Raw genomic sequence first — 26,465 nt, forward strand, 5'->3', positions numbered from 1 at the left:
CAACACACGTACAATTTTCGCGTCATCGGTGGCGTCCACCGGGATCTGCGGCCGTCCACTCGGCGGCTGCGAAAAACCTGGTCGGCTGAACTCCGAGGAACCGTCCCCTCCTCGTCTTCAAACCTCGTCCCCTCCTCGTCTTCAAACCTCGTCCACCCCCAACGCAGCGGCGTCCCGTAACGAGAACCCGCCTCGTCCGACCCACGCGGCTCTTTGCCGCCCCAACAACATCTGCGAAGGCACTTTTGTCCGCGTCCGTCCATCTTCGCTCTGCCACAAACTCCTTCCCCCCCTCCTCCCGCCGCTCCCGAGCTGCACGCGGTGCCCGGGCGTCCATGCGTCCCCACATCTCGGGGGTCGCGCGTCGTTTGGCACGACGTCCGACGTCCGACGTTTCGACGCTCCGCACGCCGGGAGCGCTTTCGAGTAATCGAGTTCAGTTCCCCCGCCCGCCCGCCCGCCCGCTCGCATCTCTCCCCGCTACCACCCCCCCCCACCCCGCCCCCCGCCGGACGCGACCGCGAGAACCCCGCGGCACTCATGTGTTCTTCCCGACGCGCTTCGGGGCCTTCTGCCCCGCGGGGCCCTTGGCCTCCTTGACCTTGCGCCCGCCGGAGGAGGAGGCCGCCGCAGCCGCGGCCGCCGCGGCCGCCCCCTTGGGCACGAAGAACGAGTACTTGATGCCGATCGGCACGCTGGGGTCGAGCGACAGCGCCTGGACGGTGACGGGCTCGCGCAGCGTCCCGTAGCTCTGCAGCCTCTCCAGCGAGCCCGACGAGCCGCTGTAGAGGAGCAGCGCCCCGCCGGGCAGCGGGATGTCCCGCTCGTTCATCAGGTAGGGGCCCCCCGCGGCCCCCCGCACCGCCAGGTAGGTGCTGCTGGGCGCGCCGCCACGCCGCCCACGCTGCTTCACCTCCACGCTGGTGGCGCCGGCCGGAATGGTGACCACAGTGTTGTAGCCGTAGATTCTTGGGGGCAGGGAGGGGGGGGGAGACAGACGTTGCATTAATTGCGTTGAACTTTCTAAATGTTCGTTGTTTCCTCCCCCGACCAGACTTGGGTCGCTGGTGCCGAGCATTGTAACCAGCCAGCCACGACTACCGGACATGCCACGGACCCTGACGAACAATCTAACCGGCCACGAGTACCAGACCATCCACAGGCACGAGAGTGCCGGTGGTACATTCCTTCGCAAGAATCGATGGTCATCGAATCGATGTTCACCGACCCCGTCCATGAACGCTCCCGAGGGTCCCCCCTCACCTTGCGTGGTTGAAGGAGCCCGACACCTTGCGGCACGTGGAGCCGTTCCCACCGCACACGCCGCACTTGTCCGCCTTGCTCCTGGAGCCGATGACGTGGTCGCAGCCGGCGCGCACGCACTTGCCCTGGACGCACACCCCAGAGTTGTCCGGCCAGCACGGGGTGCCGTCCACCACCTGCACGCGCACAGGCCGGGCCGCTGGTCGTTAGAGGGGGTTGGGTTGGGGGGGAGGGGAGTGTAGATCCCAACTACTAACGAGCTACACCAAGGATCAGCATCGCCAGGTCGGTGCTGCTGGGCGCGCCGCGCCAGGTACTCATTTGAGGCCGAAGTCGACCTAGGGGGAGGCCCAGGGCCGGTTCAGAGAATCGTCGAGGGGGGTTGTGCGTGAGCGCGGCGCGCTACACCGCTGCGCCACCGCTCCCCGCCAATGCAAGTAACGTACACGTGCTTCACGCACGCACACACGAGCCCGCGCACACCCACACATGGGGAATGTGAACATTTTTATAGTCCGCCTCCGTTTACTTTCATTATTTATGACGAGAGCCGCCAGGAATGACGGCGATTCGAGCCAAACCCCCTCCGACCCCCTCCCTGAAACTCGAGGGGGTGGAGGAAGAGGGGGGGGGGTTTGTGCTGCGGCCAGGAAATGCATCGGCTTTGTTTACTTTGAGATTGTGTTGTGGGGAATGAGCGGCTACGCGCACGAAAATTACGCGCGTAGCCCATCATCGGCCGTGACTCAAGGGTTTCGGGGGGCATGGGCGCTGGAGGAATGCACGGGAGAGGCACGGGAGAGGCACGGGAGAGGCACGGGAGAGGCACGGGAGAGGCATGCGCAGGTCGCGAGATTCGCGTGCGTGCGCGCCGCGTATGTATGCGCGCGGGAGCGGGTGGCTCGCTCACAGCACGTGCCTCCTAGCCTGGCACACGTGTGGATACGTACACGTGTGCCACGCTAGGTGCGCTTTATGCAAAGTTCACTGCAACCAAATCACGCACGTACACACACACACACACACTGGCTGCGAACTCGGCTCGCCTGGGTCGTAGCGCAGCGCGCTTACACGATGCGCCGCCAACTCCTCGCACTCAAGTGCAGGCGGACAACCCGCCGCGTCACTAAGTGGTGGTGAAATCACCACGGCGCTTGTGCCAGGCTAGGTGCACTTCGAGGCCACGTGAAGCGAAGGAAGGCCCGCTGGCAGGAGGTCGCGGGACAGACCCAGGTGTTATGGGTTAACCGGCTAAGATGACTGGCAAAGGGGAAACAGGCGCACGCACACACGCACACGCGTGCGTGTCTCTGCCAGTCATCTCAATCGACTCATAACACCTGGCCGAGACACACACAAGCACACAAAAGACGAAGCTGCCCCGTATAGCCTCAACAGAGAATTTGGGCACGTGCTGTTTGCGAAAAACCTATAAAAGCCGACACGGCACACAAGGGAGTGGGTGGCCAGCACCACGCCAGTGGCAATGCTTACACGCTGCACCAGCTACTATTCATTTGAGGCTGAGTCTACCTAGGGGAGGCCCATACACGAAGACTAAGATCTCCCGTATAGCCTTAACAGACTTTTGGGGCAAGTGCTGTTCGCGAGCATCACCTACGAAGGCCGGCACGGCACACGAAGAGGGTGTCGTCGCCAGCACCACGCACGGACACACGCACGCTCGCACGCTCGCACGCATACACGTCACCTTGTGCCGCAGCATCGCGAACACGTCGCTGCCTCCGAGCTGGCACACGAGCTTGCAGCGGTCGCGCTTCGCCACGCCGGCGTACTTGGAGCGCCAGTGAGTGCTGCCCCCGCTGCTGCCCCCGGTGGGATGGAAGCCGCCGGGGAAGAGGCCTCCTCCGCCGCCGGCGCCGCTGCCGTTCTGCGCCGGCGCGTTGAAGGCCTCGCACTGCTCGTCGCGAAAGCTCTTCCCGTCTGCTGTCCCCGGGGGAGGGCACACGCACAGACAACACGCGCGTGTGAGCACATGACGCGTGTGAGCACATGACGCGTGTGAGCACATGACGCGTGTGAGCACATGACGCGTGTGAGCACATGACGCGTGTGAGCACATGACGCGTGTGAGCACATGACGCGTGTGAGCACATGACGCGTGTGAGCACATGACGCGTGTGAGCACATGACGCGCGTGGCATCGCGTGCGGAGGGAACGGACGAGCGACGGACGTGTATAATGATAACAATAATAATGGTCGGTTCAGAGGGCGTCCTGCCGCTGCGACATTGGCTTTTTTTTTCGTGAGATGCTTTCAGCACCTCACGCTCGCAACTCGCGCGCACCGGCTCACACGCTCACGCACTCCCACGCACGCACGCGACGACCCACGCGCGCCCGCTCGCGCCCGGCTCACCGGAGTGCGCGTCCCCGCACGCGAGGGTGTTGCAGGAGCGGTACTGCACGCGCTGCCCCACGCAGTAGGCGCCGCCGTGCCGGGGCTCGGGCGCGTCGCACCCCCTGGAGGAGAGCTGCACCCCGCCCCCGCAGGAGCGCGAACACTCGCTCCATGCGCCCCACTCGCCCCACTGGCCGTCCACCGGCACCTGCAGCGGCACAGCGGTAGGGTTAGGGCCAGTGATAGTACTAATGCCTAGCTGGGGTAGAGGTAGTACTCGTGGGGAGTTGGTTAGGGATAGAGTATTTGCAAGGCTATGGACAAGTGATGCAAGCAGGTCTCGTCATGCCATTGTTATGTTAATTACCGCCGTCATTGTCATCACCATTATGAATATCACCACAACCACCATCTTAAATATCATGGCTTCCATCACCATTCAAATTGTAACCACCACCAACATTCATCATAGTTAACCGCCTGTTATTACACTACCACCATCCAGTAGTTTCCACCACCACCATCCATTAATTATGATCACCACCAACAACACCCATCAATCACCACCACCATACAGTCATTACCACCACCACCACCACCCATCAATCATTACTACCACCCGCCACCACCGCACGGCCGCTCAGCTGACCTGCACTAGGCTGAGCGAGGTGACGCACTGCCCATCGGAGCACTCGCTGTCCAGCCCGCAGGCCGTGCCCTCGGCCCAGTTAGAGTGCCGCGTCTGGCAGCCCAGGAACTCGCTGGCACCCGCGCCGGCGGAGGCGAGGGCCGCCGATACATTGCGGCACCACAGGGCCAGGCACGGGACCTCGCCGGGCAGCGCGCAGTGGCGGAAGTCCGAGCCGAACACGGCCCGGCACTGAGCGTCGTGCGAGAGCAGGGCGCCCTGCGGCAGCGCTGACAGCGACTTGCTGTGCTTCAGGTTGTCCTTGAGGCAGTCGCCTGCGTGTTGCGGAGAGAGAGAGAGGCACACAGAGAGAGAAAGATGAAGATATTTTATTTTTTAGATACTGTTGCTGCCCCCCGATTCTATCCAAATGTTCCCGTCCCATGGAATTTACTCATTTTGTCATTTTGTTCGTGTGAATTTTCCAATTTTGAAAATACACTGCACAATTGACTATACCTGGCAAACCATTGCCCCCCTACTGGCAGACAAATTCCCCAGGTCACTCTTGCACATGAGACCCGTCCTGGTCTCTTGGAGTTCCCAGCCAGTTAAACAAAACAACCTCGCACGTGAATGTCTGTGTGTGCGTCTGTGTGGGTGGCGGAGTGGCGGTGTTCATGGTTAGCGCGCCGCGCGAGCAGCCCGACATCGATTTCCGTCTCCCGGCTAACATCAGTGGCGAGCAGCATCTGAATCGGGCCTCGGCCCTACCCTCCACCAACTCACACGAACCAGCATTGTCAAGTATGGTCAAACATATCCCCATGACTGGCTCAGGCTGGGGTGGATTGACAAAGAGCCTCATGCCATGAGTCGAAACGTCTTCTCGGAATTCTTGAAGTGAATTGGCTGTGGAAGGAGATACCTTTGAGATCCATCCCTTCAAGTGACCTTTCATGCACACACGAGGGGAGCGCAGGGCTCTCACTGCAGGACTCTGCTACAGACTGAATTAAAAATAGCGATGGGACTGATATTTTTAAATCTCAGAGTTGGAATATAGCCACCATCGTGAAAAACCAATGTGAGTGTTTATTTTACGATCATTGCTGACCAAGATAAGACCACCAACTCGCTACACTTGAGAACCCGGTTTATTTATAAGTGGCTAAAATTCGGATCCCTCATCCCAACATCTCAGAGGTGTCAGTTTAGCACTCTGACCTCTGAGCCACCCAGCCACCAAGAGAGGGCGAGAGAGGAAGGGAGGAGGACCCCAGGATGGGTTCCTAGCTCCAGCTTCATGTTGCCTACAAACTCTGTTGGGTTTCCAGTCGCAAGTGATGGAGGTGGATTCACTTATTGAATGGAATGCGACGTCGGTGTTTGTTTTTCCATCAATGATTTTTTCTTTTAACCAGATGGTAGCAAATATACATAGACACAGGTCCAAGACAAAGATCCCCCGTATAGCCTTAACAGACAGTTGGTACAAAGTGCTGTTAGCGAGCTACTATGAAGGCGAGAACGGCATACGAGGGGGTGGCAGGCCAACACCACGCCCGGCCGCCTTTCTCTCCCCAGTGGCGATGTCTTTACGCACCGCACGAGGTACTCATTGGAGGCTGAGTCTCCCTAGGAAAGGCCCAGGACCGGTTCAGATAATCGTCACTGGGTGTTGGCCATGAGCGGGAATTGAACTCGGGTCGTCTGGTTCGCAGCACAGTGCGCTAACCGCTACACCACCGCTCCCCACTAAGACACACAGACAAAGATCCACCCCCCACGTATAGCCTTAACAGACTGTTGGGGCAAGTGCTGTTAGCGAGCAGCACCTATGAAGGTCGGCACGGCACACGAAGGGGGGGGGGGGGCTGCTTTCTGTTCATTACGAGGCAGCAGCTGAATAATACAATGTGCCGGCAGTTATAGGACGGTGTGCGTATCAAAGTGTTCACACGCTTCAAATGTCTCGTCCCATCGCAACATCCGTCAGGCCTCGTCGACCAGCCGGGGTGCCTCCAAGTAGAATAAAATCGCAACAATCGCAAGGAAGATGACGATGATAACAATGATGATGATGTGAATGTGTTTTAAAAAAACACATTCCAGGAAGACTCCTGGCTTCCATCCTCAAACACTCGCCTCACTTGGCCCGAGATGACATCAGTGCCGAGAGGTTTGTAAGGGACAGGCGGTTGGGCGGTGGCGATGGGGGAGGGGTGGAGATGATGGAGATGAGAGATGACGTCACTCACATCACTCACCGGTAAGCGGTTGTTGGAGGGGCGGTGTTGTGGTGGGACGGGGGGGGGGCCCAAGGGGGCGCTGAGGGGGAGATGGCGGTGGCGTTTGTGAGGGGGCGGACATTGGAGAAATGGGGCACGCAAAGATTTTTGGGATTTTTTCCCCCTTCTGGACGAGACAGATGCAGCCCACGTGACACTCAAAGCGAGAGGTAAACCATGAGGAACTAAATGTTCAGACGATCTGGAGTAAGACAAATATATTCCTGGCATCCATACATGAGGGAAAATCTGTCCTCTTGATGACGGACGGTGGTTGCGTTTGGGAGCAGCGTGGTCGTCTTGGAGGACCCCCCGCACACACCACCCCCCCCCCCCCCACGGTTATCGTCATAATTCCATTCGTTTATCCAGGGAAACAATGGCAAGTCTTGAGAGTAATTTTCCAAGCGGGGTCCCTGATACGTTGGGCATATTTGGTCGGTTCCCCTTCACGAGGGTTTGGCTTCGTGTGGGAGGAAAAAAAAGAGACTCCCCAGAGAAGATAAAACACAGCAGAGCGCCACGACACGGTGTACATGATTCCACTTGCTGTGCTGCCAGACGAATGCCGGAGAAAACCTCCGACGCCATTGCAGCCGCCCTCACTACAGCAGCTGTGTGTCAAGTCGAGGCTTGGAGCGAGAGCAAGCGGCAATTGGAAGAAATCAGCCAACCAGCCTCATCACAGCCTCATCACACCCGCCTGCGTCACACCTGCTTCTTCATACCTGCCTTCGTCACACCTGGTTCATCACACCTGTCTGTGTCACGGCTGGCCACGTCACACGTGGCTCCATCACACCTGGCCTGGGGCACACCTGGCCGTAGCACACGTGGCTCCATTACACCTGGCCTGGCAACCACCTGGCCTGGGGCACACGTGGCTCCATTACACCTGGCCTGGCAACCACCTGGCCTGGGGCACACGTGGCTCCATCACACTTGGCCTGGTAACCACCTGGCCTGGGGCACACGTGGCTCCATCACACCTGGCCTGGGGCACACGTGGCTCCATCACACCTGGCCTTGGGCACACCTGGCTCCATCACACCTGGCCTGCGTCACACCTGGCCTGGGGCACACCTGGCCGTGTCACACGTGGCTCCATCACACCTGGCCTGGTAACCGCCTGGCCTGGGGCACACGTGGCTCCATCACACCTGGCCTGGTAACCACCTGGCCTGGGGCACACGTGGCTCCATCACACCTGGCCTTGGGCACACGTGGCTCCATCACACCTGGCCTGCGTCACACCTGGCCTGGGGCACACCTGGCCGTGTCACACGTGGCTCCATCACACCTGGCCTGCGTCACACCCGGCCACGCCAGATCGAGACGGGTCGGCGGGGCCTCTCTGCCCCCAGGGTAGGGGGCATGGAGTGAGTCGTCGGGAGTGAGCGACTTCCGCATAAAAAAACCCCAAAGATCCCCGTATAGTCTTAACAGTCTGTTGGGGCAAGTGCTGTTAGCGAGTAGCACCTGTCACGGCGAGTGCACGGCACACGGGGGGTTGGGGGGGGGGTGGCCAGCACCACGCCCGGCCGCCTTTGTCTCCCGAGTGCCAACGTTTCCACACCGCGCCAGGTACTCATTCGTTGCCGATTCGACCTAGGGAAGGCCCTGAACCGATTCAGACAATCGTCACTGGGTGTCGGGGCCGCGAGCGGGAATCGGACTCTCACCGTGCCCGTTGTCCAGGAAGTCGGTGAGGTGGCGTGCGCTGCACGTCGACCAGGGCCGCGAGGGCTCGACCCGCATGAGCGTCTCGCCCATGATGTGCGCCGTCGCCGCGGAGCCCGGCGGGGCGCCGCCGTTGCCGCCACACTGCTTGCTGTCGTCGTGCGGGAGGCCGAGCAGGTGGCCTGGGGGGGGGGGGGGAGCGGAGGGGGGGGATGACAATTGAGGTAATGTGCTCACATTGACAACTCGAATCATGGCGATTGAGACGATGCGAACGGTGAGAATGATAGGGATGACAATGCCAGCAGTGACAAGATGGAAAAGTCAATCGCATTTTTACTCCCTAAATACCACGCTGACTAAACATTCAACAACGGCAACATTGTCGAGAGTGACGAGACGCCGATGGCGTTTGCACACTGATGCTTAAGGGCAGGGTGCATATGTTATGTTATTGTGCATATGTTATGTTATTATTGTTGATATAAACACGCTGTGGTAGATGGCGACACGAAGACATGTGCACGGAGCAAAGTGCGCGGAACTAAACCCAACGGAGTTTTCCCTAAAAAAAAAGTAACATTCCAACGTGCGTCCGACACGCCAGGCACCACGTGTGAAGGTTGAGAAAACGTTCCCAAGTGGACGAGAGGCCGGGTCAGAAACGAGCGGCGCTCTGGCAGCCGAGGTGAGCTGGTTTCTAGGCAAGGGCGCAGCCCTACAATTTTCTCCTCGCACGCCACTTGGGCATCCAGAATAAGAATCAATTTATTTATGCTGGAGGAATCCGATGAGCTATTAAGCTCTTTTTACTAGACGTTCGACTAGAGGAAGCTAGTCTACTCTTTCACACTGGCCATGTATGTAAGTTGAAGTTCTTTCGCACCGTACGTAGCCAACCGTGCCAGCAGAAGTGGGAGCAACCACACTTTACCACACCACACCTGACCTACGGATCGACAATCCGTGTAGTACCCAAAATGCATAATAAAGGTTTTTGGGTTAGATCGCATTATTTATAAATATGTCGTAATCCTCCACCACCCGACAATTGTGTCACGTTACAAAGGACAAATAGTTCACGACTTTAGCCCACCGGTGTGTTGAAGAGTAAATCAACATCATTTAAAATTTGAGCACGACGTTTCGCTGGCAATTACATCCAGCATCATCGGGCAATTCGCCAGAATGGTAAAGCCCTCACTTGCTCTCGGTCTTAAATAGAGCAGCAGGGTGACGTCATCATTTAACTCATTTTTTACTGTTTGGCCATGTCGGGTGGTGGAGGGTTACGACACATTTATAAATAACGCGATTTAACCCAAAAACCTTTATTATGAATAATATTGGTCCCGAAAGCCTACTACGTGTCAAACCCAAAATGCACACTGCTGGGTGCACAGGGGCAGCGAGGGAGATTTAAAGAAACTTTCCCCATCGTTTGAACCGCCACACCGGGAGATCGAATCGGACCGGCGACCTTCTCTGGATCGCAACTCCGGCACGCTGATAACCGTTAGGTCGCTGTGGCAGCTCGACCCGCACACAGAGCGTGTCGTTGATCATTTGTGTTGTTGATGATTTGTGTCGTTGATGATTTGTGTCGTTGATGATTTGTGTCGTTGATGATTTGTGTCGTTGATGATTTGTGTCGTTGATGATTTGTGTCGTTGATGATTTGTGTCGTTGATGATTTGTGTCGTTGATGATTTGTGTCGTTGATGATTTGTGTCGTTGATGATTTGTGTCGTTGATGATTTGTGTCGTTGATGATTTGTGTCGTTGATGATTTGTGTCGTTGATGATTTGTGTCGTTGATGATTTGTGTCGTTGATGATTTGTGTCGTTGATGATTTGTGTCGTTGATGATTTGTGTTGTTGATGATTTGTGTTGTTGATTATTTGTGTTGTTGATTATTTGTGTTGTGGATTATTTGTGTTGTGGATGATTGTGTTGTTGAAGATTATTTGTGTTGTTGATGATTGTGTTGTTGATTATTATTTGTGGTTTTGATTATTTGTGTTGCTGATGCTTATTTGTGTTGCTGATGATTATTTGTGTTGCTGATGATTATTTGTGTTGCTGATGATTATAAGCGACTTTGGTATTTTCACCACACTGCTCAGTAACAGAGACAGAGTTGAAGCCACGCCAAAACATTCACACCAAAGTTGCGAAGCAAAGTCCTCCGATAAGGTCCCATTAGCCCAAACATTTCACCAAAACGGTTTATTTCTTTATTTATATTGGCCAGCATTGAGTTTAATTCCTCACTCTGTCGTGGGGCCATCAAACCCTGACTGTAGAAGGAAGGCTGCTGCTGCTGCTGCTGATAAAATAGTACAAAGTCGGCGGTTCTCAAACCGGGTAACACGGGGACCCCTGGGGGTACGTGGCGATACCCGAGGTGATTTGTCAATGTGCCTGAGACTATCACGTATCATTGCGCTTAACATGCTTACAATTTTGGCGTTCATTTATTTCTCAGAACCATGTTGGAACCATGTTGTTGGGGTCAGGCAAACGGGATGGCTCGGGTTTGAAACAAAATTCAACAAGGCGGGGCAACAAAGGTAGCCAAAGCAAAAATAAAGGGTTGAGAATCACTGGTTTAAGTGCCTTCGCGCTTTAAGGGATTCATAGTCCGTGAGTGAGACACCCACGACGCACGCACCGCGCGTGCCGTGGCAGGGAGGTGGCCAGCAGGCGGCTTCAGGGGGCTGCTAAGGACGCTGAGCCGGCCACGAAAGCTCAGCGACCGGGTGGGTGGTGAATGCAGGCGGTGGCTTTCGAGGTGGCTCGTGATTTTATCCACAATAGAGGGGGGGGGGGGGGAACTAAAACAACAAAAAAGACACGGAAGCCAAATTCACGTAGAAGCTGAATTTGACACTCAAATTATATATGATTGACACCCAAATATATATATGATTGAGGTGTAATGAACCACTGTGTGCAGTGCAAACTAAACACGACAGCACTGACTTGAGCAGTCGTTCTGGGTGGTCAGCACCACGCCTGGCCGTATTTGCTACCCCGGTACTGACGCTGACTCCACACCGTACCCACAAAGACAAAGATCCTCCGTATCGTCATAATAGGCGCTGTTCGCGAGCACCTATGAAGGCCGGCACGGCACACGAGGGGGTGGGGGGGGGGGTGGCCAGAATCATGGCCGGCCACCTTTGTCTCCCTAGTGGCGATATTTACACATCGCACCAGGTACTCATTTGAGGATGAGTCCACACCGTACCCACACACACACACACGCGTGCACGCACACACACGCACGCACGCACACACACAGGCATGCGCACACAAAACAAACAGACATCCCAAACACACAACACACACCCCGGCACATGAAGCCTACGTTTCTATGGCAGAGGGGGGGAAAAAAACCCCATAACAGCCGCACGTGAAAGTGTCGAGGAGCAAAGTGTCAGAGTTTCCGAGGCATCGCAGTGCGTGATGGATGCGCGGAGAGGAGACACGTGGTCAGACCATGACCCACGAATGTGGCTGTGGTCCCAACGCCTCGCCACTCCAACCTCAAGATTCCCCCTCCCTCTCTCCCGGCAAGAGCCTAAGCAGTACCCAGAATGCGTGACAATTCTATTATTGTTCGAATAGACGACGGGCAAGAGACTTAAATATTAAAATACACGGACAGTATTTGGTGCTGCTGCGTTGGCAGCGGTGCACAAAAACAACAACTCGCACTGTGTCAATAACAACATCGTGTGGCCTTAAAAATAAAAAAACAATATGATAGCTTGCAACGTTTCGGCCAATTGCCCCTTCTTCACAGCGCGTAAAGCGAGAAGCCAGGCGAGAGATGGAGTGGATAGTAAGAGTTATCTCTGCTTGGCCTGCTTTGTATCCGTCTTGGCGTTACACCCCACAAGCGGCGATTTACTTGGTTCAACCATAATAGAGGTTATCTCATTTTGTAATTGTTTTTTTTTGCCCCCTGACTGGAACCGACCGTATTTGGAAACTTATAGTTTTCGGATGTTTTCCCGAGTCGCAAGCGTAAACTCGCGCTAATTGCGTGCCAAATTCCAGCTGTCGAGCCCCGCTAGGATATTGTTGCGATTCACAGCAGTCACGATAACCCGTCTGCATTCGAGAGCGTTTTCAAGAAGTGAAGCAGTTGTATAAACCCCATTTCATCGATATTCTTGCGACTCCGATTATCCGCTAGACCGATATGCTCCACGAAGACTCATATTGTGTCCCTGTTCGTCCAGGTTTCGTGAACTGCCTCCTAACATCCGCAAAGTGTTATTCATAGCACGGTGCGCTATCAACTGCGCTCCCGCTCCACCCCCCCCCCCCCCCCCCCACACACACACTTAATACTTTCACATATACATGCAGTCACACACATAAACACTTTCACCTGTCCACCACCCAGCAGCCACCACCCCCACCACCCCCAACCTCAAAGGCATTTAAATCGCCTTTGTGTTGACAGGCGTTTTGTTGTTGCTGCTGCTGCCTCCACACTAATAATAGCAGCATGGCTCGAACCCTGCTGCCATGTGCAGTGTCCCATACAGGCACAGATGAGATCCGCACTCTGGGCCCATGTGGCCACAGCCACCATGACACAATCGTGGGACGGCCTGCTCAGAGTCAGACAAAGATTCCGCCCCCCCCCCCCCCCCCCCGTTATAGACTTCGACAAGATTGTCAGAGCGAGTGCAGTAAGAAAGGATCTCCTTGCATCAAGGCCGGCTTAGCGCTTATGTTTACACACCACAGCAGGTACTAATTTGAGGCCGAGCCGACCTAGGGGGAGGCCCAGAACCGGTTTAGACATTCGTTGCTGGTGTTGGCCATGGGCGGGAATCGAACCGGTGTGTGCCGGGGTCGTAGCGCAGTGCACGACACGACCGCTCCCCTTACACGCCACTCCCGTTAACCACTTAGTGGCCGGGACGTCACCACGACACTTCAGCCGCTAGGCGAGGTGCACTTTGAGGCCACGTGACGTGTCGAAGGCCCGCTGGCTGGAGGTCGCGGAACATAACCAAAGGTGCCACGGGTTGACCGACTGAGACCGCAGGGATCACTGTGGCGGCGTTATACCAATGGTACATTTTTACGTTGTACGATTTTGAAATTGCATTACGCGAGAGTGGATAAGCAGCGCCAGGGCAGATTTACAGGGCCGCCTCGTTTGCATTAACTGTACCACGCATCGTATGGTTTCAAATAGCTCCTGATTAGTGGAAAAAATTCGAAGCATTTTAAGAGGAATATTCCAGACAAACTTACACAATAATAACAAAGATACAATGCAGACTAGTCGCCGATAATACCAATTCATTACGCCATTTGGGCAACCTTCACCGAGACTCAAAGATGTTGCCAGGAAGTTGTAGCATTACAAAAAGTTACATCACTAAACACAGGCAAAGTTACGTCGCTTTGCCAGAATGGTTAACAACCTTTGGCTCAACCGGCCTATAAAGTGTATGAAGCAATGTGTTCTGAGAGCATTCGTTTAAACCACCGTTTTTTTTACTTTTACGACTTCCATCGGTGAAGCTGCGACCGATTAAAAACCAAAGTCGCTGGGTTGCTGGAAAGTTCCAGGCAAGGTCATAAAACATCAGGCAGCTTTTCGTGAGTATGGAAGGATGGGTTCAGAGGGTTGCCCCTGGCGTTGAAGTCATTTACTCGAACTTACCAATGCAGGACCCTCGCGACAAAGAGACTCAGTAGTGGCTTCCCCGGTAAAAGTGAAATAAAAATGTGCATTACTGCTATAATCATCGTCGTTAATTTTAAAACAGGAAGTGGTTGGATATCACGACGCCCGGCGCTCGCTAATAAACGAGCCTTTCAATGACACTCATAATATGCTACTTCGAGCCCCGTATTTTTTCACAGCCTGCCTCCCAAAGAAGACATTTTAGTTATAAATGAAGATTTCCACTCATCCATCCACGTACGTGAGGACAAAGCACACGTATATATTATTATTAGTAGTATTATTTTAGCAGGTAAAGGCTCACTGAGGTACGTAGCTCATTTCAGAAGCGGTTGGGTTCATAGCACAGCGCGTTAACCACGACACGACCGCTCCTCACCGACACACGCACACACCGACACACACACCGAGACACACACACACACCGAGACACACACACACACCGACGCACACACACACACCGACACACACACACCGACACACACACACACCGACACACACACACACCGCCACCCACACACAGACACACACACAGACACACACACACCGACAGAGAGAGACACATGGCAGAGAGAGACACATGATAGAGAGACACGGTAGAGAGACACATGATAGAGAGAGACACATCCTCACCACACAGCTGAAGGATAACGCACGACCACAACTGTAACCAAAAGATAAAGATTCCCCGTATAGCCTGTAACAAACTGTGTGGAGTGGTAGTGTAGCGGGTAGTCTAGCGGCTAGCGCGTTGTGCTACGAACCTGGCGACCCCGGTTCGATTCCCGCTCACGCCCAACACCAGTGACTGAACCGGTCTTGGGCCTCCCCTAGGTCGACTCAGCCTCAAAAGGGTACCTGGTGCGTTGTGTAAACATCACCACGAGGGAGACAAAGGCGGCTGGGCGTGCTGTTGGTCACCCACCCCCTCGTGTGCCGTGCCGGCCTTCATAGGTGCTCGCTAACAGCACTCGCCCCAACAGTCTGTCACTGCGACTACTACCACCACCATCACGATCATCATCATCATCACAATCAATATCAATCATCTTCATTACATCATCACCCCCTGATTGGGGAGAGGGTAAACATGAGCTTCACCCGTTATATCTTGTAGAACTAATGCGATTATGATTATGTAAACGTGTGGAGGTGGGGAGGGGTGGATTGGAACAAGTTATTGAGATGCCCATTGCGCCGAGACGCAAACTAAATAAAACAAATTCGCGCCGTTTCAGACGGCTCCGATCAGGCCTCCCCCCCACTGCTGCTTAAATAAAGCGTGAGCGTAAATAACAGTCATACATGAATAAATAATGTTGCCATAAATAAATCGCAGCAGCAGCAACAGCAACAGGCGACGGTCAGCATCGGCCGCTGCTGAGACACAAACTAGTTTTTGTTGTTTTTCAAGACGGTCACCACCGAACTGCACCCCCAATCGGGGATCAGAAGCCAGAAGTAGCAACCTCGATACTTCAATAGCCGCAGCGCACTGCGGGTGAGTACGAGTCGGTGGTCACTTTGTAAGTAACGCCAGGAAGCGGCCCTTTAAAGAGCCGCGGGTTGCCCCCCCTCCCCTCCCCTTGAGTTGACTCAACCTCGATTTGGTTGTACCGAGTAATTGAGCCCGCGAGCCCGCGAGCCATCCAGGTGCGAGGTGATGATGCTCCCTCGTGCGTGGTGGGATTGTCCTCCGGCCACTGCAGTTTTACCCCTCCCCACGTGAAGACAAAAAACGGCCATCGGCATCGGTCGAAAAATCGAATGCACGCGATGCCCCCTCCTCCTCCTTCTCATCCTCCTGCACGAAGAAGCCCTTGAGACTCGGGGGAGGCTTTTGCTGGGCGTATAAAAGTGACATCGCATCCCACGTTCGGTCCTCGGTGCCGAAGACCCCCCCCCCCCACGCGAACTTTCCCGCGGGGAAGTAAAGGCATGCACGGGTTAACGTGGGCGACACGGGGTCAGATTGGGTGAAAAAGCCATCCGTCGCGCTATTATTAAGGTCGCGACAATGTTTAATATGTTCATAAGAACATAAATAACGGGGGTCCTCTGCTCAAAAACCATTGCGGCTCAACTCACTGCCGCAAAAATAGCGGAGGCGACGCGAACAGGAGCGAGTGCCAAGCACATCGCGGAGGGAGAGTGTATGTGTCTGTGTGTGTGTGTCTGTGTGTGTGTCAGTGTGTGTCAGTGTGTGTGTCAGTGTGTGTGTCAGTGTGGAGTAAGTGGGTCTGCGTGTGTGTAAGTAGGTCTGTGTGTGGACCTCCGCATGTGTGGGTATGTGTGTCATTGAGTCCATGTGTGTGTTTAAGTGGATCTGCGTGTCTATAAGTGGGTCTGTGTGGATTTATGTTCTCGTGTTTGTGTACGTGCATCTGTGTGTGTGTGTCATCGTGGGGAGCGGTAGTGTGGCGGTTAGCGCTATGAACCCGGCGGCCCGAGTTAGATTCCCGCTCACGACCAACACCAGTGGAGATTTTCTGAACCGGTCCTGGGCCTCCCCTAGGTCGACTCGGACTAAAATCAGCCACCTACCCATCCGTGTGCCGCTAACAACACCGGTGTAAAGAGGCCCAGACTGAGTCTGTATATGTGCGAGTCTCTGTGTATGCACGTAAATAAAGTGTGTGTGTGTGTGAGATTGTGTGTGTGAGTACAAGTCCGTGTGTGTGTGTGGCTGGTTGATTTCTGTGTTAGGTTTGTTGTCCTTCCCCCACACCTCTCAGTAGCACGGTTGGCTACGTACGATACACTGTGCGTGTGTTCATCTGTGTGCTCATCTGTGTGTGTGTGTGTTCATCGGTGTGTCTGGGAGAGTGAGAGGGAGAGTGCGTTTGGCCTTGGATGAGAGCAAGTGACGTTGGGAGGGGGTGCAGGCGCCAATGAGAGGGGGAGGAGGAGACGCGAGTGGAGCAGTGAGGATTTGTTAATTCAGTCAAGGTCGAGAAGTCGACCCACAACTGAAGGCGCCGATGTTACCACCTCCATCGCTTCCTTCCTTCTGCTAAACATGACAGCCGCTGCGCGATCGACAACCCAACCTCAGGCACACGCGCATCACCACCCTGCCTCCAGATCGTCCCCTTGCTATCAAAGTAAACAGGGCTTTCAAGGATCGCTCTTAGTCTCATCACCACCACCATCTGGTTGTGTGTGTTACCCCCCTCTGTCCGTGGACTGCTCTCCTTCTACCCTGCACACGTGTACAACCCATCTTCACAACCTACCCCCCGCTGCTAGGTTACACCTACATCGGTTTCTCCGTAAACGTTCTATTCTTGACCTCCACGCACGCTCGGCACAGAGACAATTGAACAGAGCGGCAGTTGAAAGATGCTGCGGCGGCCCGGCAAATCCATAAAGATCGGACGGGCAAGTGCTGCTAGCGAGCAGGCCGCAACGAGTGGGTGGTGTGACCAGCACCGTCACAATGGACGCCATTCAAAGCTACGTTGCGATGACGTTCTGCACAGCTCTTGTGCCAGGCAAGGTGCACTTTGAGACCACGTGAAGTGTCTAATGCTCCCTGACAGGAGGTCACGGGACAGACCCGGTTGCGATGGGATGACTGTGATGACTGGCAGATGCACCGCACACGCACACACACGTGCAGATGCACCACACACACACACACGCACGCACACGCACGCACACACACACGCGCAGATGCACCGCACACGCATACACACGTGCAGATGCACCACACACACGTGCAGATGCACCACACACACACGCACGTGCAGATGCACCACACACACACGCACACAGATGAAGCGCCTTTCAAAGCGCTCTTCACCAGCGACGTCACCGCTACATTCGTACACGAGGTGCGAGGTGCATTTGGCAGCCAAGAGTAAATTTGTTTAAACGAATGAATCACCAGCAACCCCTCTCGTTTATTTACAACGTCTGGATGACCCGAAGCCAAACATTCGAATAACCATCACCGTCGTGGTTGTCATCGTTACCACCACTACCACCACCATCATTATCGCGAGTCTCGGCCTCTGCTGCTGTGTAGAGGTCAAGAGGTGACTGTGTGAATGTGAGCGTGTGGGTGGGTGAGTCACGTCCAGGTGGAACGGGTGAGTTTAAACTGTCGGGGTTGATTTGAGTAAATGCGTACGCTTGTATTTATGGTGAGTGTATTGGTGTAATGATTAACTCAGCCTCAAATGAGTACCTTGTGCGGAGTGTAAACAAAGGCGGCCGGGCGTTGTGCTGGCCACCCACCCCCTCGTGTGCCGTGGCGGCCTTCATAGGTATTACTCGCTAACATCACTCACCACCCTTTTTTAAAGGTCGCCGCGCGTCTGCAACAACCGCGTCTGCACTTGCGGCAAAACAAAACATGCCCCGAGTCGAGTTTGCAAGGGGTGGCTTCGTGCGGCCAGTGCAAGGGTGGAATGGGTGCACGGCAAGCGCGCGTATGAGCAGGGTGGTGGTGGTGAGCGAGTGAGGAGCGAGTGAGGAGTGAGCGAGTGAGCGAGCGAGTGAGGAGCGAGCGAGGGAGTGGGGAGTGAGCGAGCGAGGGAGCGAGGGAGTGAGCGAGTGAGCGAGTGAGCGAGCGAGTGAGGAATGAGCGAGTGAGCGAGTGAGGAATGAGCGAGTGAGCGAGTGAGGAATGAGCGAGTGAGGGAGCGAGGAGTGAGGGAGTGAGCGAGCGAGCGAGGAATGAGCGAGGAATGAGCGAGTGAGCGAGAGAGTGGGGAGTGAGCGAGGGAGTGAGGAGTGAGCGAGCGAGTGAGTGTACTTGGGTGAGCGCGCACGCACGGGGCTCCCGGGGCCTCACCGAGTTCGTGTGCCAGGGTGAAGGCCGTCTGCACGCCGTCGTCCTCGATGACCGCGCAGCTCCTGGCCGGGTCGCACACGGTGCCGACGTCGGCCACCCCCAGCGTGCTGCAGTCAGACGCGCCACAGATGTTCTGCGTGTGGCAAGCGAGCGGCAGCGTAGGAAGGGAGCGGTAGGGAGGGGGGGGTCACACCGGTACCAGTCAGGGTGGCACATGCTACCAGTGATTTACCCGAAGTATTCAGTGTCTAGATTATAATCGAGAACGACAGCAAGGGACGCGTAGTAGCTTGTAGGAAGTGTGTCGCGCGCAATCTCGACTTAGACGCCTGTGTGCGGCTGGGTAAGGCGTTTGTCTGTGGCTTGGGGGAGCGATAGTGTAGTGGTTAGCGCACCGCGCTACGAACCCGGAGACCAGAGTTCGACTCAAACAACGGTAGACTCGTCATGAAATGAGTACTTGGTGCAGTGCGTAAACTCGAGCATTGGGGAGATACAGGCTTCTGTGCGTGTTGGCCACCCACCCCCTGGTGCACCAAACCGAACCGGCCTTCATTAGGCGCTCGCTAGCAACACTTACTTCAAGGCGATACGGGGAGGGGGGGAGGAATCTCCGTCTTTGTTGTGCTAATGGAACTACCATTGTAGAGTCGGGGGGGGGGGAATCTTTTCTGGAAGTAATTTAATCTATTTGTGTGGTCGGGGCGCGCAGAAGTCATCGTGAACAATGGAACCTCTTCGATTTTATTCGGGGACCAAGTGAAGGAGGAGGTGCACACGTCGTTAAAGAGCGGGGACCAAGTGAAGGAGGAGGTGCACACTTCGTTAAAGAGCGGGGACCAAGTGAAGGAGGAGGTGCACACATCGTTAAAGAGCGGGGACCAAGTGAAGGAGGAGGTGCACACGTCGTTAAAGAGCGGGGACCAAGTGAAGGAGGAGGTGCACACTTCGTTAAAGAGCGGGGACCAAGTGAAGGAGGAGGTGCACACTTCGTTAAAGAGCGGGGACCAAGTGAAGGAGGAGGTGCACACGTCGTTAAAGAGCGGGGACCAAGTGAAGGAGGAGGTGCACACGTCGCTAAAGAGCGGGGACCAAGTGAAGGGCGAGGTGCACACTTCGTTAAAGAGCGGAGGAAGCATTTGTCGGGATAGGAAAAAAACACTTTTATGGACTCTGAAAAAAAAGATTCGGATACCGCGCGCGGTTTTTTTTTTGCGGGGTTTGAGGTTAGAGTTTGGGGTCAGGGGTTAATCCCCCCGTGGTCCAAACGCCGCCGCTGCCTCTGCCCGCGCATACCGGAGCATAAACACAAAGGGGAAAAAAACCAAACTCGCTAAGCCCGGCACTTTTATGGAGCCTACAATTTAGTCGGTGGATCGGATGGGACTGGACTGTGTGGAGAAATCTAGCGAGCACGGACAATCAACGCTCGTGTGAATACGCGCGCTCATCACGCGGCACAATGTGTTTGGTTAAATGCACACCGCAGGGATTATGTAACGCATTCCAACATTATACAAAACACTGTCACTGTTTTTTCTCTCTCTCTGGTTGTCGTCTCAGACTTTTGGGTAACCCCTCCGATCAATGTGGCCGCTTTTCACAAAGGACGATTACCCGAATAGCAACACACTACACTCAAGTTTTGTTCGTGTTGGATTATAATCGTTAAGAGCTATGTAGCATGCCCCCGCGTTACGGACGTAGCTAATGCTCCCACGTGTTCAACCTCAGTTTGGAAATTGTAAACAAAACTCACAACCAAACCCTAAGCATGGGCTTGAGATTAGCCGTGATATGAGCCCGGCACTCACTACCCCTTCGAGACTCCCACACAGAGCGCGTGCTCTAAGCCACTTACGTGCACACGAGAACATAGACAACCTCCGGTATTAATTCACTGCTCAATTCACACTGTCTGCCTTAATGGAGCCGCTTCACATTAAGCCTGCTATCTCGGTGTGGCGCGTGTACACTCGTTCCGCGTGACGCAGACGGCGTTCATTGCTTGGCGCGGCACGTGGGACGTGTTAAACAATCATCGGGCGCGTGCAGCGTGGAACGAGTGAATTCGTATTTGAATGGGGGTTGGATGGGGTGGGGAGGGGGAGTAAATTGGTAAACGCGGAAAGACGGAGCGTGGTGGGCGATAGAGAGGACTGGAGTTTGGAAAATCATGAATCCTCGACCATTTGCAACAAACAAAAAAAGGATGCGTGTACGAGACGCGTAGGTGGGTGTGGTGGGTGGGAGAGGATGGGGTGGGATGAGGAAAGCCCCGGGCAGATTAGAGATGAGAGGCAGCAGCAGCAGCCTTGTGCTAAAGGTCACAGCGGCTCCAGTTCGGGTAGGGTAGCTTTGAGTGCCCCTCTCTGTACAGCGACACGCGCGGAGCGATTGTCAACAGCGGGTTCCCGGGGCCACCCAGATCCAAGAGGCGTTTTAAATTAAACATAACAACAATTATAATGACACACACGTCCTTAACCGTTTTATACATTTTACAATTGTGGGTGCCTGCAAGTCTACGATGGGTCTCTGTGCAACTCTTTGAGCTTACATGGGAGTGTTTGGGTCTATTTGTGTGTCAATGGGTCTACACGTCCATGGGTTTCTGTGTAAGCTGTGATTCCCTGTGCTGGTTTTACGGGTTTCTACTTAAATCGTTGAACCTCTATATCAGTTTTTGGGTCTCTCCGTAGGTCTACCTGTCTCTACGTAATTCTATGAGTCTCTACGTGCGTCTACGGGTCTCTGCGTAAGCCCACACGTCTCGAAGTCTATGAGTCTCTAAGTAAGTCTATGGGTCTTCTCGCTCTGCACTGCCACACGTGCCCACGATTGACCTCAATCTCCCTCCCCCATCTGACAGGCAACGTCCCACGTGCCTACGAAGACCCCGCCTCGCCGATCAGCTGTGCGCTTGAGGATTCACAGCGAGTCACGAAGTATGGACCGGCTGTGAATCCAGAAGGCGCACGCCTATAGGCTATAAAGTATGCATGTACAGGCTATAGAGCATGCATGTACATGATAGGCCATATAGCATGCATGTGTAAACTCAACAGCATGCATGTACAGGCTATAGAGCATGCATGTACATGATAGGCCATATAGCATGCATGTGTAAACTGAACAGTATGCATGTATAGGCTATAGAGCATATACAGGTTATCGAGCATGCGTGTACAGGCTATAGAGCATGCATGTACATGCCACATGGGGGGGGGGGGGGATGGATTGGAAGAGATTGGAGACCAACATTAGAAAGCAGAGGGGATGAAGAGCAGGTTAAATTGCTCTTACTTACTTAGCAGGATAAATGTTATGGGAAAAATTATAAGAATAGGTGTTACCCTTTCTGGCAATAAAACAGGAGGTTTAAAGATGTTCAAACTCCAAATAAAAACATTTTGCAAGGAATCAAGTACTGCATTCACCACACACAGTACTTGTGGTGAACATGCAAACAAACACGTGGCTATGATAATAGATGATGCATTGTCCTTGAATTTTTTTTTTAATACTTTGATACTGGTAACAAACGTACCAGGATAAATTGTGTTGTAGAAAAACCGAAAAGTAAACGATGTGCGTGGAGAGGAAACTGTGCAATAATTGCGCATCGCCCACTGCGAAGATACTCATCAGATACAATCCGTGAAGAGAGAGAGAGAGATGCGGGGCTTGAAAATGACACTGAGATTACTCGGAGAGACAACGGTGGAGACAAAGATGGATACAAAGATTCCCCCGTCGAGCCTGTAAGATACTTTGGGGACAAGTGCTGTTTGAGAGCAGCACCTATGAAGGCCGGAACGGTACAGGAGGGCGCGGGTGGCCAAGTTTGGCTACGTACGGTGCGAAGGAAGTTCAACATACGTAACGGCCGTCAGAGGCGCTCCCTAACGGCACTGTTAAAGGCTATACGGGCCATCTGTGTCTTGTATATGCCAGTGCGCGTGTGCGTGCAAGGTGCTCCTCGCTAACAGCACTTGCCCCCAACATCCCATCGTAGTCTATACGCGTGATCATTATCTTTGCGAGTTCGCAAGTGCGTGCGGCTGGCATTGAGGACAGTTCCTCCCCCACGAGGACGTGAGCTCTTGCACGTCTCCCTTTGTAAACGAGTGCGTGTGAGTGTCTGTCTGTCTGTGTCTGTGCGTATGTTTGTGTGTGTTACTGTGGGGAGCGGTAAGTGCAGCGGTTAGCGCGCTGCGCTACTGAAACCTGCGAACCGAATTCGATTCCCGCACACGGCCAGCACCGGTGACGATTATCTGAACCGGTGCTGGGCATCCCCTAGTTCGCCTCAGCCTCAAATGAGTACCTGGTTTGATGTGCAAACATCGCCACTGGGGATGCAAATGCGGCCGTGCGTGGTGCTGGCCACCCCGTGCCCTCGTGCGTAATAGATACTCGCTTTCAGCACTTGCCCCGTCACTCTGTTTAAGGCTATACCGGGTGGGGGGGGGGTTGGGAATCTTTGTCTTTGTATTTTCACGAGTGTGTCCACACTCGTGAATGCACGCACGCGCACGAGTGTGCGAACACAGGGTACGAATGCACACACGCGCGTGTGTGCGCGCGTGTGTGCGCGCGCGTGTGTGCGCTCGCGCTCGCTTTGCATTCTCACACTGCCTTCCTTCCCTCTCTCTCCCTCTCACCCCACATCACACCACCACCAAGCACCACATCACACACAAGCCAACCCCAACCCCCCGCACCCACCACCACTCACCACTCTGGTGAAGAGTACAGCTGTGTCGAAATGCTCCGCCCCAGCGCCTCCCGCCCTCCGCAGCGATTTCTGCCACTCGCAGAAGTTGCGCAGGGTGAGTCCTCCGCTGCTCGAGGCGACCGGAGGTCCTCCCCTGGAGCCGTGACGGCGCTGCTGCTGCTGCTGCTGCTGCAGCACCACGACACCGGCCACGCTGAGTCGCACGGCGTTGTCGAGGCTGGCGTGCGAGAAGAGGCGCGCGGCGCGGGCCGCCACGTCGAGGAGGTACTGCTCCACGTGGCTGGCGCCGTGAGCCAGCGCCATGCCCTCGTCCGCCACGAGCAGCACCGATAGGTAGCGCAGCGTCGACACGAAGCGACGGGTACGCACCGGAGCCAGCTGCGGAGCAGCGGAGAATGACGAAGGGGAGCGCTCTCCCGCGATGTCACCGTCTTCTGATTCATCGTCGTAGTCGTCGTCATCATTGTCGTCTTCATCAACGTCGTCATGGTTACCCTTACTGAGTTCTCCGGCAATGGTGTTGTCTCCATCGCCGATCAGGTGGTCGTCTTCCTTGGCGGCGACATCATCGTCAGCATTGTTATTATTTTTGTTATCACCATCATCAGCTTCAGCTTCAGATGGGTCGTCAACATCAGCAACGGCTTCAGCAGCAGCATTATCATCATCAGCAGCATTATCATCATCATCAGCAGCATTATCATCATCATCATCAGCAGCAGCGTCGTCGTGGTGGCTGTGCTGGCGGTTGTGTTCCTGATCACTACCACCCGCCACCTCGCTGCGCGTGATCAAGTGTGGCCCCACTCCCGTACCCTCATCCTCCTGCCCCTCCTCGTTGTCGCCGTTCCCGCGGCGGTTCCCTGCCAAGGGCCTGATCGAGTACACGCGCCCGCCGTGTTGGAAGGAGCCGCTCAGTCCCCCGCACACGCTGAGAACGGCCTCTCCACTCCCATCTCGATCCAGATCCACACCGAGACCACGACGATCCATCTTCTCCTCCTCCTCGCCGCGGCCGCTTACATCCCGCACGATGCCCGAGTAGAAGCAGCGAGCACCGCCGCCGCGGTGATGGACGCTGAGCGCGGGCCCCAAGAACGAGGCTTCGGGCCGCAGCAGCGAGATTTGGAAGCGGCGGCCGAAGGCAGAGAGCGCGTAGAGGAGCGGAGGGGCGGGCAGGGACGTGGTCGGCATCGAGCCCGTGACCGGCTCGAAGTGGCGCTGTCCGGGACCCAAGTGCTGCCCGTCTGGGCTTGCGCGTCGGGGCAGCGTCACGTCGCTACGAAAGGCAGCAGCGCTCGTGGCAGAGACCAGAAGCAACACGCAGACGCCGGCCGCGAGCATCTTTACGATTCAAAGGCAAACGTTGATGCGTGGATCTTCAGCGTCAGGAACGACGCTTCGTTGTCGCTGCGCGTGTGAAGTTGCAAAAACAAAAACGAGCAAAGGCGCTAAGACTGCTGAAGCACGAATTTGTGCCGTGTCAAAATAAATTAAAGGAATAAGTTAAATATTAAAACAAAATCTCTTGTCTTTGCCTGCCGATTGGCTTTGCTTGATCAATCTATCTTGCCGCGTGTGCTGTCTTCCGTGCTTTAAGGTTACGCGACCCGCTGGTGGAAACAAAAAAAAGTTCTCAAAAGTTAACTCTGAAAGCGGTCACCCCGTGTGGTACTGCAGAGAGCAGGCTAGATACACCCCTTCACTCATAAATACACCTCTTCAAACGCCACATCTGCTCACAGACAATATCACACGCGCACAACTCACAACTGGCGCAGACCAACCTTCGCCAAATCAAAATACGCACAGACTATTCTATCAGCTGGTGTAAGTTACAACTGCGTAAAGTCACGTTGCATTAAAAAGCCATCGAATGGCACGAACGTTGTGTGCAATTATCCCTATCCGCAAGTGCAACTGTTCCCGTTCCTGTCCGTTCTCAATCCTTTACCTCTCTGCACTCTACGAGGGAGTGGAGTTTGAGCGAGTAAGTTAACTCGTCTGCGCCTCTCTCTCTCTCCCCTCTCTCTCTCTCCACAGCAGCTCGCTCTCCGCTTGCCTGTGCGCCGCGCAGCTCGCCTTATATGAGCCGAGCCTCTTGGCACGACGTGGTGGTGGTGGTAGCAGCGAGGGAGGGAGGAAGGGAGGTAGGAGAGTGGTGGCGGTGGGGGGGAGTCGGGGTTGGGAGAGCGGGAGGCGGGGGGTGGTGAGTGGAAGGGGACTTTTGGTGAGTGGCAATAGGCCGGGGAGGGGGTGGCTGGGTAGCTGGGTGGGTGAGAGGCTGGAAGCGCACGGGAGGGAGTGGTCACGGTGTTGGAGGAGGGAGGGCGATTGTTGTCACGAAGTTTGGGCGCGTGTGTTCGTGAGCACGCGTGCGTGTGTGCGCGTGTGCCGCCCTAGCTATATACACGTTGGGTGGGTAGGTTATACTTACACTGACTGCACTGCTGCGGCAGAGAGGAGGGGTGGGGGGTAGGGAGAGTTGGGCGCGGGTAGAGACGGGAGGGGGGGGCTACAGCTGGATAGATTACAGAACTCCCGCTCACACAGACGGGCCATGGCTTCGTCCAGAAACTCTGACACCCCCCCCCCTTGCTCTCTCTCTCTCCACCGGCGCTCACGCACGCACGCACACCTTCCAGCCTTCCAACAACACCCGCCCCGTGATCGCCGGGGCCTAGGGGTTCTGAGTAATTCACTCACTCCACAAGATTGCTCTTCCCCTTTTGCCGCAAGTCGTCGCATAGCGGTTTTCGTAAATGTCACACACACACACGCGCAAACAAATAAACACCCGAGCTGGTAGAACGATGAACGAGCCGCATGCAAAGTTGTCCTATGTTGGTGAGCCGTGCGGTGAGTTCCGTTCTGGCGTGGGTCCGCTGCGCGGTGAGTTTGGCACCAGTGTTGGTGAGCCCGTGCGGTGGTGAGTTTAGTCATTGACGTCTCTCGTGTTGGTAGGAGTGCGT

General features: G+C 55.0%; 1 protein-coding gene across 1 annotated transcript; it reads right to left on the reverse strand.

Annotated features, from left to right (window-relative positions):
* Positions 1-503: 503 nt before the first annotated feature.
* Positions 504-25,646, reverse strand: LOC116948205 (A disintegrin and metalloproteinase with thrombospondin motifs 4-like). The gene is made up of 8 exons (XM_032964685.2): positions 23,494-25,646; positions 18,753-18,885; positions 8,228-8,407; positions 4,276-4,589; positions 3,645-3,834; positions 2,975-3,210; positions 1,264-1,439; positions 504-968 (listed from the first exon to the last, which is right to left on the reverse strand). The coding sequence occupies exons 1-8, from the start codon at positions 24,835-24,837 to the stop codon at positions 539-541; spliced, it is 3,003 nt and encodes a 1,000-aa protein (XP_032820576.2). The 5' UTR covers positions 24,838-25,646; the 3' UTR covers positions 504-538.
* Positions 25,647-26,465: the final 819 nt, after the last annotated feature.

This window comes from Petromyzon marinus, chromosome 32 (genome assembly GCF_048934315.1).
Source record: "Petromyzon marinus isolate PM22_M1 ecotype Great Lakes invasive population chromosome 32, UKy_Petmar_22M1.pri1.0, whole genome shotgun sequence".
Classification (NCBI taxonomy): domain Eukaryota; kingdom Metazoa; phylum Chordata; class Hyperoartia; order Petromyzontiformes; family Petromyzontidae; genus Petromyzon; species Petromyzon marinus.

Bases quoted from the DNA above. Each gene is read 5' to 3' on its own strand.
- LOC116948205 (XM_032964685.2), bottom strand. From the start codon at position 24,837: ATGCTCGCGGCCGGCGTCTGCGTGTTGCTTCTGGTCTCTGCCACGAGC. The intron at 8,408-18,752 runs GTGAGGCCCCGG...CCCCCCCCCCAG, and splicing joins CACCCTGGCACACGAACTCG to GCCACCTGCTCGGCCTCCCG. The intron at 4,590-8,227 runs GTGAGAGTCCGA...CGCAACACGCAG, and splicing joins CTTCCTGGACAACGGGCACG to GCGACTGCCTCAAGGACAAC.